The sequence below is a fragment of the Balaenoptera physalus genome, assembly GCF_965194825.1.
Source record: "Balaenoptera physalus genome assembly, chromosome: 9".
In the NCBI taxonomy this organism is placed as follows: domain Eukaryota; kingdom Metazoa; phylum Chordata; class Mammalia; order Artiodactyla; family Balaenopteridae; genus Balaenoptera; species Balaenoptera physalus.
In genome coordinates this window covers 90,542,324-90,558,508 of record NC_138888.1, presented here as the reverse complement: position 1 = coordinate 90,558,508, position 16,185 = coordinate 90,542,324, and the positions used below count along the sequence as shown (strand labels likewise).

The 16,185-nt window shown below is 40.0% G+C and overlaps 1 protein-coding gene across 10 annotated transcripts in view; it reads right to left on the bottom strand.

Annotated features, from left to right (window-relative positions):
• UBE3D (ubiquitin protein ligase E3D) overlaps positions 1–16,185 on the bottom strand; it is a 292,261-nt gene that overhangs the window by 137,010 nt on the left and 139,066 nt on the right. For 2 of the 10 annotated variants that reach the window (XM_082474259.1, XM_082474252.1), the window contains one exon: positions 3,874–10,663. The exons of 5 other annotated variants lie outside the window; for them this stretch is intronic. In XM_082474259.1, coding sequence (XP_082330385.1) covers positions 10,643–10,663 — 21 coding nt within the window. In that variant the 3' untranslated portion in view covers positions 3,874–10,642. 3 more of the 10 variants (XM_082474253.1, XM_082474256.1, XM_082474251.1) reach the window with 2 other exon arrangements.

The window sequence follows — 16,185 nt, the reverse complement described above, 5'->3', positions numbered from 1 at the left end:
TGATATTTATCACCTTACACAATTATAGTACAATATTATTGTCTATATTCATTATACTGCGCATTAGATCTCTATGGCTTATTTATTACTCATTATAAGTTTGTACCCTTAAACACCATCATCTTATTACCCCAGTTCTCAGCCCCTAGTGACTACCATTTTACTCTGTTTTTTACAGGTTTAACTTTTTTATATTCCACATATAAGTGATATCTTACAGTGCCTGTCTTTCTTGAAGACAGCTTTTCTAGGACAGAATGTAATTGCAAAAATCAGCTGGATTCCATAAATTTTCACCATAACCATAGCCACAAATTTAGTAATTCTACACAACTGCTTGAAAATTAAAACAGAAGAAAAAATTGGTTAATGCTTAAGTTACAACACTTCTGTAAAGGTAGAATAGTCAAAAATATATAAATGTATTGGAGTCCCATCTTCATCCAAACAGTGGCAACATCTGGGTCCAAGAAACTTCCTGGGAGAAAATCATTTCAAAAGAAGAAAGAATTCTGCATGTGGGCTTGGTTCAAAAGTGGCATTTTAGTGTGTTGTACTCAAAATTTGTCTTTAAGTCCAGCTACAGGATGGGGACTTCGAATTTTAAAAATTGATAAGCAATTTTTACTAAAAACAAACTATAGACACTGGGGTGCAGGGAAACACTGCTTTGGGATTTCTGTCACAAAGTGTAACACAAAATGGAGACACTCAACATTCTCCTACTTCTGCATCCGACACAGAGGACCATTGGCTTATCCAAGTTTCAGAGACAACTGCACCCTTTTGCTCCAATGGGGGGCATCCAGGAATAAGGGACACCATGCTCACAGACAACAGCCCCACCATGGACACCTTAGCAGTGGAGATCACCAGCACCAAATGATGCTGGATAAAAGAAGAAGAAACTGGCAGATGCCATAGGGTAGGTGATAGCTGGTAGATGATTTATATGATCACCACCTAGATACAGAAAATTTTGCAGGGAGCTGCAGGACTTCCAGTAGCAGGTGAAGATAAGAACCAGAGAACTACAGTTTATTCTTGCTCGTCTGACCCCATTTGTCTACTTCCCTATGCTGAAGTTGACTACAGTAGACTACATAAACATATGTTACTCAAATATTAGGTCCTAGTTCATTTCAAGAATATGCTGAATTATTCTCTAAGAAGAAAAGTGATCACTGATCTGAAATTTAGTAACATATTCAACAACTTCTTTCCCATCTGTGGTATTTCTGGTTGAGTACTCATATTTTACACTGCTGCGACCCCAGAGCCTGATGCTTGAACATAAGGGAGGGAGAAAAATACACAAGAAAATTAAGAATATAAGGGAATAAGGCTTGTTCACCATGAAGACTCCACCCTGTTCTCCTGAGAACCAGTGGCAATGAACAATGAAAAAGAACTCCTGTTACTTTTGGAAATTATATAAAAGGTAAATTGAACTGGTCAGAAACTTCTGGGCTGGCTTCCTTTCCTCTCTTAAAGAGTTTTGCAAAAGCTTTTCTGCTCACAAGAGAATACTGAAAAAGAACTCATTGTAAAAAGTCTATGCGGAAGTGCTGAGAATGGGTTATCCTGCACCGTGGTAGATCAGAGCTGACTGCAGATGGAAAGTATGTATCCTACTGTACTTTTAATGGCCTTCAAAAATAATTAAGAACTGAACAGGAAAAGCATTGATGAAGTTCCTCCATCAAGGCTCTCTTTGACAGTTTTTTTGGAATTGGAAAGCCTCTTATTGTTTTGTAACGATAGATCTTCCTTTTCTTCTCAGTCTACTGGGTGCTCTGCTACCAGCTTAATTTTCCTAATGTACCACCTTCATCATTTCATTCTCCTGCTTAAAATCTCAGAAAATAAATTTCATAGGCAATGGGAAGGAGGAGTGGCAAAGAATAGCTAATAGAATAATAGCTAATAGAATAATAGCTATAGCTAAAATGTATGGTGCACGGCGTGCCAGGCACTCTTCTAGACACTATGAGTATGTTAACCCATGTAATACTCAAAAATCCCTATGACATAGATGCTAATTTTTTTTACCCCAATTTAAAGATGAGGTTACAGATGGCCAAAAAGCACATGAAAAGATGCTCAACATCACTAATTATTAGAGAAATGCAAATCAAAACTACAATGAGGTATCATCTCACACCAGTCAGAATGGCCATCAACAAAAAATCTACAAACAATAAATTTTGGAGAGGGTGTGGAGAAAAGGGACCCCTCCTACACTGTTGGGGGGAATGTAAATTGGTACAGCCACTATGGAGAACAGTATGGAGATTCCTTAAAAACCTAAAAATTGAGCTACCATATGATACAGCAATCCCACTCCTGGGCATATACCCGGAGAAAACCATAATTCGAAAAGATACATACATCCCAATGTTCACTGCAGCACTATTTACAATAGCCAAGACATGGAAGCAACCTAAGTGTCCATTGACAGAGGAATGGATAAAGAAGATGTGGTACAATGAGAAGCCCGCACACCGCAAGGAAGAGTAGCCCCCGCTCGCTGCAACTAGAGAAAGCCCTGAGAGCAGCAATGAAGACCCAACGCAGCCCAAAATAAATAAATAAATAAATTTATTAAAAAAAAAAAGAAGATGTGGTACATATATACAATGGAATATTACTCAGCCATAAAAAAGAACAAAATAATGCTATTTGCAGCAATATAGATGGACCTAGAGATTGTCATACTGAGTGAAGTAAGTCAGACAGAGAAGGACATATATCGTGATATTGCTTATACGTGGAATCTAAAAAAATAGTACATATGAACTTATTTACAAAACAGAAATAGAGTCACAGATGCAGAAAACAATCTCATGGTTACCAGGGGGGAAAGGGAAGGGAGGGATAAATTGGGAGATTGGGATTGACATATACACACTACTATACCTAAAATAGATAACTAATAAGGACCTACTGTATAGCACAGGGAACTCCATTCAATACTCCGTAATGACTTATATGGGAAAAGGATCTAAAAAATAGTGGATATATGTATATGTATAACTGATTCACTTTGCTGTACAGCAGAAAAGTAACACAACATTGTAAATCAACTATACTCCAATAAAAATTTAAAAGAAAACAAAACAAAAAATAAAGATGAGGTTAGTAACTTGCTCAAGATTATAGAGGTGACATTTCAACCCAAGCAGTCTGACTCTAGCGCCTTTCACTCTTAACCACTGCAGCTAAATCCCAAATCAGGGGCACAGAAGAAAAATGTGTCTCTTGTTCATGTTGTGCTCAATCTGGAGAAGTCAGAAGGAAGATTCTATGGTTTCATGATGGCATTCAGTGCCTTCCACCATCTAACAAGAACTCTTTTTCTATCTTATTCACTCTTCCATCTCAACTCCTCCAAACTAGCCAAATGTTCTTAATATCCTGAAATGCTCTCCTTCCTGAGTGTCTCCATCTTCCTGTCTTTACAAATTTAATGATCATTTAAGGCCCACATCAAGTCCTGCCTCATCTAAACAAGGACATCTTCTCCAGCCATATTCATTGGGAGGGACCTCTTTGAACTCCTACAGTCATTGCGGTCCACACCAGGGGTTTGCTCTCATCGCTCATTTGTGATGGAATAAAGCAGAGGAACAAATAAATACAAGTATCGAAACAGGCTTTTCTAAAATTGCCTTGAACAATTATCACAAGGTTGGAAAGAAACATAGGAAATGTGTTTTATTGATCGAGTCTCTTTGTTTCCTCTAGTGATTTCTAACACATATATTTCCAATTGGCTCATGATTTCTTTAAAAAAATTTAAAAATATATTTCAACTTATTTTTCTCTTAATTTCAACCATAAAACAGCATCTTCTGCTGTGCTAGATGAGATAGAACCTTGGCCACTTTTTCTTTTCTTCTTGACATCCCTTCTCAGGTTTAATTGAATTACAATGCAGAATTTTAGTTCAATTCCTTTGTTACTTCATGTACCTTATTTCAAGAATTCTTTCTTAACATTTGCACTAAACTTTGTAATCCTATGAACAATTGAGAGAATTTATAGTGACCTCTGTCGAGTTTATTATTCAGAATATTTGTGGGGATGGTATACTCTCTGAGTCCAATATGTACTATTATGGAATGATGACTAATTTTGATACTGTCACCAGTCTATGAAGACAAAGTTTCAAGAGAAGAGGCCACACCGGTTTCCAATCCTTAAGCCTTTTTTTTTTTAATTGGAGTATCATTGCTTTACAATGTGATGTTAGCTTCTGCTGTACAACGAAGTGAAGCAGCCATATGTACACATATATCCCCTCCCTCTTGGACCTCCCTCCCTCCCATACCCCCCCCCCCCGATTCCCGCCCATCTAGGTCATCACAGAGCACCAAGCTGACCCTTAAGTCTCGATTCTGGAAGGGAGTATAGGAGTAACTAAGGCACGTGCTTCTGGTTCATTTTCCTAGAAATGGTGTTGCTTAAGGACGGATGGGGAAGGGGGTGGGAAATGTAAAGGGAGATACAGGTCAGAGACCTGTTTCCTGTTTCCAAGCACTGGTTTCCTAAGACTCAATGAAGAAACAGAGATTCCATTATTTTATGGGCACTTACAAAATGCTTTGCTTCTATAATTCCTTTCCCAGCTTAAGTCTGCAGAAAGCCTGCCAATGGCCTCCTCAAGCCTGGAAGGGTTCTGGGCAAAGGGTAACAAGTCCCATTTTTCTTGAGTTTAGAAAAGGTTCAGCCAGAAACTCCAAACAGGCAATTTACTGCTGCAACCGTTTTGAATTAGGTTACCTACTTGTTCCCGCTTTAGGTCTTTTGGTAGATGTACTGAAATTTGCAACCAACATACTGATGGAGTGTGTATAAACAAACTTTGGCCATAAAGATTCTTCTCATTTTTTTGCCTCCAAAACAAATAATAAAATAGGAGGAAAAAGTTTTAATCCATGAAATGTTAAGAGATCAAATAAAAATATTAAAGAAAGGCTGTGGAAGGTCACAGATAGGTCTACTACAAGGCAGAAAGGGGACACAAATCCTGCACTCTGCTAATTGTACCCGGTAGCCCAAGGACCCTAGAATAATTGTGGGCCCCTGAAAATGGGTTTCTTAATTTATCTATAACAGGATTGAGAATGAATTAGTTTTGTCTATTCCTCAATGAAAATGGACTCATGTTTTTAAAAGAATATTAGGATAGGTTGGATGCTTTTTAAAATGTTTTGACCAAATGTTTCTCTTGTCATTTTTCTTAAAACTAGAGAATTTACCTCTTAAAAGAACTTATTTCCATGTAAGTCCCCCCAACTTTTTCTCCCAGATTAAGGAATGATGAGCTCGATTCAACAGATAAAAGCTGGAAGCATCTCAAGAGGCAAACGAAGAGAAATCGTTATATTAAGTCACACTGAATGCCATTGAGTATAAAGATTATTTAAGAATGTGTAGAACGCTTAGATAAGCAGTTAGTGGGAATCACCCCTCTGATGTGTAAGATAAATGTTAATGCTTTTCTAACTCCAGAATAAGATGTACCAGTCATCCCCACATCCTGAATTACAATGAAACATGAGTCCCAATTAATCTTTGTTATATGCTAAGAACAAAAACAAATGTTACAGGGTCAGCAACTAGGCTGGCTTTTTCTATGCAAAACCATTTAACCTTGTCAGCACTTTTTACTACACGGGCTACTGATGGGTTTAATTACCAAAGTGGTTACTACAAAGCCAATTTCATCTGAGTTCTAGTCGGCTCTTCTGCAATCAATGAAATCAAACAAGCTTTGCTAACACTGGTGTATCTTGTTTAGTCAAGCTACTTTCGGCAAAATGATGTAAGTTTGTGGTTTCTACTCAATCTGTTGGCACTTAATGATGTGTCTCCACAGTCACTTTTCATGGAGTTGAAATATTTTGTACACTTTAGGCTCAAGTTGGACCTCCCTTCACTCTCCCTTTACCCAGTTTTTTCTTATTGTATTTATTATTTTTAGAAATTATACTATTGTATAACATAGCATTTTACAATAACATATAGTACTTTTTTGGTCAGCTCCCCCATGAAAATGTAAGCTATGTGAGGGTAGGGACTTTGTTTTATTGATTCCATCTGTTGTACCCATAACTGTGCCTGGCATGTAAAAGGCATTCGATAAACACATGTTAAATGAAGAAACCTCAGAGACTGGTTTGCCAAAATGGGTGGCCAGTAGAAATGTTCAACAGGATCTATGTACTGTAATTATACTAGATGATAATAGGTTCACAAAACCACTTATTTAAGCGATATGCGATTTAATAGATAACCACTTTGTCAACTTAAAAGAAAAAGCACACAACATAAGGGTTGTGAGTTTAAGTTTTACTCAGGGTCTTATTGAGGACTATAGCCCAGGAGACAGCCATTCAATTAGCTCTGAGAAAACTGCTCCAAGGAAGTAGGGGAGCGGCCCATTTATATACGACTTCTGGTGAGGCCATACATGCAGTCTAGCACACACCTTGGTAAAAGATTACTGCTAATCGCAAAGAATAGATATCTCAAGTTCATGATTTTAGTGCCTTCCTATGTATGGAAAGATGCAACACTCTGGGTTCATACAATTCTTCCTGAGATATGCATCTGACTATCTAAGGAGGCTGCTTGTTTAAGCACAGAGTGCCTCCTCTGGTTTTCCATCCCGAATTCCTCTCAGGGTGCACTGCTGGTCGGCCACTGCAGTGTGTTACCACATAACCCTAGTAGGATGAGGGGTGAGCGATGCTCGTTGATCTTATTTGTTCACAACTTACTTAAGTGATTTAAGTTTTTAGATATTAAAAAAACGGACTGGAAATTGATATTTTACTATGCTTCTGGTCCTAGGTAACCTCTTACTGTTCAAAATTCTCAGTACCATTATCTAGGAATGCTATGGAATAGATTCTGGAATTGTATTCACAAGACACAGGAGGCTAATGTGGAACGATTTTCAAGGGCCAACATTAAGGTTGTACAGCCTGTTTCAATTCTCTCTAGCCCTCCTAACGTGGTTTACTAAATTCACACACACACAGACACAGACACACACACACAGAAGCAATTTTCTCTGTACAAATAGGAAGTCGGATAGAAAGTCTCCCATTTCCCTTGTTTTCCCACCCCCTGTGGCCCCAAAGAAATAAACTCTCCCAGGTTTAGACATGTTATTCTCAGGCCTACCCAGTGACTTGATGTTTACATTCAGCTCACTCTGGGCACTAGCTGAGCTGTACTGGCACCCCACCCCCCCAGCCCTGGGAGAATCAATGGAGACCGAATGAGCTTGAGAACTTCACCATGACAAGATTTCAGGTGCCATGACAGATGCAACTTCACCCATGGTAACTGCAGCGTGTGGACAGAAATCTGCCGTGCGTTTGTGTGTGTGTGTGTGTGTGTGTCCCCTCCTTTGGCTCCCACCCCTCCTTCAGAGTCCCTCACAGCCACTCCACCTTGCACTGCCCCCCTCTGCCAACAGAAAGGAGGTGGGTGGGCTTACTTCTCATTGGCTTGGTTCCCATTCAGACCCCAGACAGAGGTGAAGGGGTGTCACTATATTTGACTTAACCTGATTTTACTTAGACAAGGTTAGTAAATCAGAATACCTTTCTAGTTGGGTTTTGTTGAGTGGTAGAGTTATCGTTTGAATCATGAGCACCTTTACCATCTAAACTAAACAAACATTAGTATGGTACAGGTTTCTTTTCCAGAGGGAGAAAAACTATCTTAGAAGGAAATTCTATTTTAGGCACAGGTTGAACTCTGCTTCATCTAATTTATTCCAATCTCCAACAATTAGATCAAAACGAACTGAACTCTTAAGAAATAGTCACACAGTGGTATTCATCAGCAGTGTCCATTTGCGAAAACAAGATTATACTAAAGCCAGGCCACGTGCCAGGAAAAGACTCAGATTTTGTAATGACTGTGTCATTGGCGATACACCACTATAGGCGACCACCAAATGTTGTTCTCAGGATACATCCTCAATAGCAGTGGTTCTCAACTGGGGTCAATTTCAGCCACCAGGGCAATGTCTGCAGACATTTGTGGTTGTCACAACTGGGGGAGGGAGCAAATGGCATCTGGTGGATAGAGGCCAGGGAAGCTGCTAGACGTTCTCCAATGTACTGAAGGGTACCAGGATGTCACCCCAAAATATGCCACTTTGGCATAAGGATTATTTTGAGCTAAAGACAACTGAGAACGAGCAGAGGCAAGAAAAGCTTTTTAACCTCCCCTTAACTGCCTAAAAATAAAGTCTAAATTTCCCCATTTGTAAAGGAAATTTACATTTATAAAGGAAATTCCCATTTGTAAAGATGTCTCGGTATCAGGAAAAGATCTACACCTGGAGACAACTCTTATAATCGGAGAAACTATTACCAACAAAACAAGACAACCCTTATTTACCACGTATTTCCTCCCCTCACGTTCCTAGAACTTGCCTCCCCCTGCCCAGAAGCCACAAACTCCCTTTTCTTTGTTTATTCTAAGATGGTATATGAATTTCGATCATCTGGCCACTTCCTAAAGTCTCATGTCTTTGTGAAACTTCTGTGCAGATGCATGTAATTAAGCTGGTTTTATTTTTCTGTCGTTAATCTGTCTTTTGTCAGCTTGATCTGCAAGCCCCAGCCACTGAACCTAGGAGGGTTTTTAGGAAGAAAGGTTTTTCCTCCCCACAGCACAGGACAGTCTCCAAAACAAAGACTTATCGGGGCCCAAATGTAAATAGTGCCGAGGTTGAAAACACTGCTCTATACTGAGAGACAGAAATCTAAAGCACCAAAAGTCAGCAAGGTGTTTGGGAGTTCAGTAGCTTCAGTGATGTCAAACCAACTCTCCTTTATGGCTGTGAGTCTTGGATATGATACTAAGAACTTTAATGTTTCAAACTGTGCTTAATAAAATGACCCTGCAGGATCAGACAGAGGGGTTTTCTTCCTCTGTCCGTTCACCAGCCACAGAATTAGGAGCATGACACACCACTGCTCTGCTGGCAGGACCTGTGTTTTGGTTAAAACTACACGGAAGAAGAAATCATGAAAGGTTCACTAAATCACAACGCCAGTGACCCCTATGTTAAGGGTGTTGGGAAATCAGGGGACAGAAAACTTTTTGAGTAAAGAGGTATTAGGTGGTCCGTAGGGTAGAATTAATGCCAATATGAAACAAAGGAGGACCCTCCTGGGTACAATTCCTTTCCATGTCTCCCATTTCTTGTTTGTAGGAAATAGGCTTCATTCAGCCTCCTAGACCTTCCCTGAGTTCCAAAGGGCAGATTCAAACAGTTGCTAATCCGAGAAGGGAAGGAATGCAGACACTAAGGATGAGTCAAGAAACAATAGTGCAGTGATGAAAGCAGGGTCCTGGTTCCTTCTCAAGGGATAAACATAACAATATCTTCTGCAGGAGCTAAGACCCCCCCATCCAAGTGGAGGATGGTAACTTCAGGTTGAGCACAAGATCCTTGGAGCACCGCCCTGTTACCCCACCAACAGCCAATCGGAAGAAAATGTGCACACTCTAGAAGAAAATGAAGACTCTGACCCCCTCCCCAAATGATTCTCCCTTTAAAAACTTTCATGGTTGAGCAGAATCTTTGAGTTTGTTTTTGGACACAAGTCCGCCATCTCCCCAGGTTGCTGGCCTCCTGAATAAAGCAGGCTTTCTGTTCCAAACAACACTCATCTCTGGAGTAGTGGCTTTCAAGCAGCGAGCAGCCGAACCTGAGTTTGGTAACAAACAGGCTTGATGAGAAGCAGATATAGCTGCAAATCCAGAGACTGTCGTCCCTTGAGGAGTGGTCAGGGAGGATCTGCTTGGCTCCGGCCCCAGAGTTGCTCCTACTGTGTGATTACCAGCAGGTCTGAAACCTTCTCTGTAAAATTAGGAACGGGGCCTATGCCTTGAAGGACCCCCTCCAGCTCTGTCATTCTCATTCAGTGGTTTCCTCACCACCTGCCCTGGCACACAAGGACTCAGACAACTCTGTAACAGGATGCCAGTGAGGTATATTTATTGATCTGAAGCAGTATTTGGTAAAGGAAATAAAGAACAAAAGGAACACATACAGGTTTGCATAAATGGGAAACCCTTTAATTTGATAATCATGCATTCAACAAACATTTATTTACTGAGCATCTCCTCTGAATAAGGTATACAAAATTCCATATTTTATTTTTAAAAAATGCTTTTATATGAGCCTGCGAAGTTCTCTGAAAGTTTATGTCCTAAGATTTGCAGCAGCTAACATTCAACTCCACCAGCGAAGCCCCTTGCTGCATTCCGCACAGGACAGATGGGTCTCCACCAGCTCTCTCTCTCCAGGTGGTGCTGACGCAGCACATATTTGAACACTCCTCTCGGTGGGAAATAGAGACGTAAATTCTATACTTATCTCTCAACCTGCTACTATGACTTTCTTCACAGCCTTGGTTTTTCAAAGATTTCAAGTTAACTCTTCTCTCAGAGAATTTATGCAAGCAAGTAAACTCAAAACTGCAATGCCCTGTTCTCATTCTGTAGCTGGGTTCTTGTCTCTGTAATTGCTGCCCACTGGGCCGACTGCTGGCTGCCGGTGCACCCCGTGCTGTGGAGAGGGATGTGTCGGCTCCCGCAGTTACATCTTCAAAAAGGCCACCTGGAAGAGGAAGAAAAACCCACAGTGCTTTCCTTATATAACATGATGAAATGGCTGAGTGCACATCAAACCTGAATCAGGTAAGTCTGCTCGGTAAGGATGCTCGCTGGTCTACAAAGAAAAATGACTCTTAGTCGGGCCAGACGTTGCCATTTCACAGCAGGAGCCAATTAGTCCTTTTTTAATGAACCATACAGTAGTTAAAACAATTCACATGCACTTTAAAAGAAAAAAAAAAAAGTTTAAATTGACACTAAAGTCGTATTGCCGTGAAGTAACCCAGTTCTCTTTCCCATTGGTTCAAATGGCTGCTTTGGACCTCCCATGAGCAGTATTCCAAATCCCGAAGACTCCCGGGCAATTCCAGTTTCTCATTACGATTGGTAATTACACCAGTCTCTCTTCGGGTCATGCCAGTGCTTTCAATTGCATCATATTTATTGGGCCTGCCAGCGGCAATTTATCTTAAAACTCGGTTGTTTTAAAACATTTTAATTCATACAGGCTTAGGTACAAAATATTTTCAGACTATTTAATAAGGTCCAGATCAAATGCATCGAATTTCTCAATAGTTTTAGCTAAAGGAGAAACAAACATCATAAAATCCATCATAAACACTTAGAAAATTCTAGTTCAGGGTTCAGGGGTGATAATAAATTGGGAAGGCGCCAGCATCAGGAAGAGGGTGGAATGTAGGTTAGAGATAAAGATGGAGAAACACGGGGCAGTTAGAAAGCTCATCCCAGGCCTTTATCGGGGGGAAAGAGAGAGAAGCAGAAGGAAAACATTCTACTCTGGGACATTTGGTACTTAAGTCCCCAAACGCAGTTGAAGGAGGTGTGTACTTAATGATCCCTGTTAAGGGGATAGGAAAAGTGAAGAGTCGTGCAGGGCAAAAGCCATCTGCTTTATGTTGAGTAATTCAGAAGGATGTTACTCTTCATACCGCGCTGGTGAGAAAGGCCCCTGCTGAGTTTCCATATCAACTTCCCGCTGAGTTTTTACATCAAGTTCTGCAATGAGAACAAAGTTGAAGGAGCAGGCAAAGAAGAGAGGTTAAGATTCCTAAACAAAATATAAACATGGAATGTGGAGGGGACAAGATAGGAGAGTAGAAGGATGTGAGCTCACCCCTTCTTACGGACAATTGATGCAAACCTCAAGGGCTCATTGTGAAGAGTAAATGAGATAATGCTTATGAAAATACTTGTGTTTCTCTCCCTGGCCTCTCAGATGATAGACATTAGGAGCCCATGAATATTCTGATGAGAAGGGGCTGTTGAAGACAGACCAGCTGGGCCCTTTAGGGAATGATCACAGAATCCCAGGGAAGGGGACTTAGGGGTCGCTGAGGCTGACTTCTGGCTCACGGTGGTTAGTGGCCCTGTCGGGACATTCTGCTTCTTCAAGAACAGTTTCCAGGGAGATTCCCAAGATGCCAATACCACTGCTGATACTCAGAGACACAAGGACGATGGATAAAAACCAGTTATCTCTTTGTTAATTCTGAAAACTGCTGTGTCATGGAGTATTCCAACCAAGAACTACTTAGAATAACTGATGCTGATAAATGTCATCATAAAAATGGTTAAGAACTTTGGCTCTGGAACCATACAGACCAGTGGCTCTCTACTTGGGACAATTTCACCCACCAGGGGACATTTGGTAGTGTCTGGAGATTTTTGTTTTTTTTTTTTTTTTTTGTCACGGCATGTGGGATCTTAGTTCCCAGACCAGGGATCGAACCCAAGCCCCCTGAAGTGGAAGCCCGGAGTCCCAACCACTGGACCGCCAGGGGAGTCCCTGGAGATATTTTTGGTTGGCACAACTTGGGGGACGCTAATGGCATCTAGTGGGTAGAGAGGTAGGGATTGCTGATAAACATCCAACTATGTGCAGGACAGCTCCCCGTAAGAAAGAACTAGCAGCCTCGAAATGTTAACAGTGCCAGCGCTGAAAAATGCTGAAGTTTAGAATTAGATCTCTCTGTGACCTTCGACAAGCTTGTTAACCTCTCTCAGCCTTTCCTTGTCTGCAAAATGGGAATTATAACAGGACCTGCCTGAAACCTGTAAAACACTTTCCTATTTTGACTCTTTTCATCCTCAGCACAGTCTGGTGATTTAGGTAAAGCAGGCATTTGAAACTTTGTTTTACAAATGAAGAAACAGAAGCTCAGAAAAACTAAGTGACTTGCTCAGTCACTAGCTTTATACAAAGCTAGTAAGTGGCAATGATGGGTTTCAGGAAGAAATTTTGATTTCTAATCCATGCTTTTTCCCCTGGTAAGTTTACAGATAGATGATCAAGATAAAACTGCCCAGGTTGGGGGACTTTTAATCCTCATTATTGTCTCAAATATGAAAGATGTATTTTCTTTTGCATGCCTGTGAATATGGACACAAGATGGAGAAAACCACATGAGGCTGAGCTCATTAAAACAAATAATGCAAAATGGAGTCCCCATCAAAAAAGAAAAAAATTTTAATTTGACCTAATATGTCTTTTTTTTTCATCGTTCGTTTTTATAGTGCCGCCTGCCAAGGACACTATGTGTTTTGCAGGACTTAATAACAAGAAACTGCAATCATCCTTGGGAACAGGTACCGTACAATGCATTTTAGCTTCTTTTTATTTAAAACACTGTGAGTTAACATATTTCAAATGTTGATTTTGTGTTCCCTAGCTTTTATCCATGACAGGAAAAATTGCTTTCCCTAACTGTCATTTATTTTAAGAGAGGATAATTTTATTTTGTTCTACTACACTGAGAAAAGTCTCTGTATTTCATCTTTTTAGTTTTATTCCCCGAAGTAAAAAGTTTTAAAGCTTTGCAGAGTCTATGAGTACAGCTACAGCTTCAGGTTCCGTTGTTACATTCCTGGAATATATAGTTACAAAAGTATAAATAACTATTAGAAACTAGGGAAGACAGGACTCTTTGGAGTTGGCTGTAACATTTGACTCTCCCTGTTCTCTCCTCCTGAATTTGGACACTTGGGAAAGGAAAAGGGGAGAGAGAGTGAAAATGTCTAAAAATAATGTCTCTGCTTTGAGTCACCATCTAAAAACAATCTTCTTAAACTACCATAAACAGGGCCAGGCTGCTGTAATAGCTGACCAAATGTTCAGTTTATAATGCTTCTGTACAATTGCGTAAATATGTTAAACACTTTTGAATGTTCTTGTTATCTTAGTTAACAAAATTATACTATGAAATTCTATTTCTCAACATAGAGCTGGAATTTCAATCAATAAAAAGACATGCTGTCAAGGCAGACTGCACAAGATAAAATTAACATTAAAAAAAAATCCTACATAAATGCTTTGAGGTGCACTAAACAAGATAGATGAAACTGTAAAATACTGGAAACTGTGAGTTTCATAATAATTGTGAGCTTTAGAAAAGTCCCTTTAGAATAAGTAGCATAGCCATACACAAATGTTCCTTTTAAAGGGTACTGTAGACTTAAAAAAATAAATATTTAAAACTATTCCTTAAATATATATTTTTGTCTAGGTACGGCTCCTGTCCAAAGTTATGTCTGAAATAAATGTTATGGCATGGAAAAAAAGTTTATATTACAAAATCCAGTTCCTAGGCTCAAACTTCATTTACAAAATAAAATATACAATATAAATGTAAATATAAAAATAATAAAAGAAAATGACCTTTTCAAGCATATTATTTATTTCGAGTCTTAAATCCTACTGGGGTACAAACCATTTACTAACTCACTAATTCAGCATCGATCAGGCCTGTGTTGATGACACCTGGACTCCACTCTTTGTGCTGAATAAATAGTATAAGATTTTCCTCTCTCTGGGCTGGCAGGCTGTCTTCATTCATTCCATTCATTCAATGATTAAGTACCATCTATGTGCTGTGACTGTCCCGTCACAGACCACAGTGAGAAGGCATTCCCTTGTGGCATTAACACGTGAGTGGGGGAGAAAGTCAAGTCGTGAGATGATTCTAATAGGTTGGAATAAGTCTAAGATGGACGCCTAACGCCTGCTGGCAGAAAAAGGATCATTCCTGGGTTATGAAAGGAAGTGCGATTTCTGAAGCAGTAGCCTGAACAAGGTAGTTATTACTCTAATTATGAATAGTGTGTTGGCGAGGAGAGACGATAAAACCTGGCATGGCACTGAGTGGGATATACTTTGTTCCCACCAAAAGATGCTGGCTTCGCTAAATGAACTCCTAGCAAAGAGGAAGGATGGAACAAAGGACCAAAGATGTGAGAAGCAATACAATGAGGAAGAAGGTCTTATCCCACCAAAAGCACAACGAGTGTGTGGACAGAAATACCAGACCAAGGAAACATCAGTGCGGCCTTCCAACTCAAATTCTGTAAAAGCCTTTAAAAGTGGGGAAAAAAGCAAATAGGATCAGTGTCTTTAAAGGGATTTAAACCCTTACCTTGTAGTTTATTTAGGCCATGGATGCACTAGGATAATTTACAGGTCAATCAAAAGCTTGTGATTTTCATCTACCGGGAACCAGTGAAGCAAAGCACGAGCTGTGTTTTCTAGCGGAGGGCAGCGTGTGAAGTACCAGAAGACAGAGATGTGAGTGGGGTAAAGACGGCTGATGCCTCTTCCTCTCCAGATGGGGCTGGACACGTGGACAGTTCCTGGGTCCTGAGCCTATTCTTCAACAAAGCAAGCTGACTGCAGATGGAAAAGTATGTATCCTACTGTACTTTTAATGGCCTTCAAAAATAATTAAGAACTGAACAGGAAAAGCACTGATGAAGTTCCTCCATGAAGACTCTCTTTGACAGTTTTTTTTGGAATTGGAAAGCCTCTTCTTGTTTTCTAACAATAGATCTTTCTTTTCTTCTCAATCTACTGGGTGCTCTGCTACCAGATTAATTTTCCTAATGTACCACCTTCATCATGTCATTCTCCTGCTTAAAATCTCAGGAAATAAATTTCATAGGCAATGGGAAGGAGGAGTGGCAAAGAATAGCTAATAGAAGTAGAGGAACGACTCAAACACAGTTCTTCTAACTCCTAATCCAGTGCCTTCATTTCTGACCACTGCAAAGTGAAGACGCTGGTCTAGGGTATCCAAAAGTCCTTTAAAACAAACATTTTTTTTTCTAGATGACAACAAGATTGTCAAAACAAGGGAGAAAGAAACAAATTATGTCTAGACCAGTATCTTGATATTGATATAGATCGGGCCCAACATCTACAAAAGGAGGACTGAGTCCTTTTTGTTAGCTATCTAGAGACTGAAGGGGCCAAATCTCTCAAACTGACCCACTGTGTAAAGCTAGTCTAGTCAGAGTTGAGAGAATGATTTTTTTGGGGGGGTGGGGGTGGGAGGGGAGAGCTTCTGGTATGCCCTGATATAGTTTTCTCTTCTAAATCTACTTAACATGGGTATCTTTAGCAAACTTATTTGGTTCAGGTAAAGAAAATTGTCACAAATTTGACTTCAGAATAAGCTGGCAAAGAAGAAATCTCCCACACATTGCTTGGAGTATGCCTATAAAACAGGATAGACG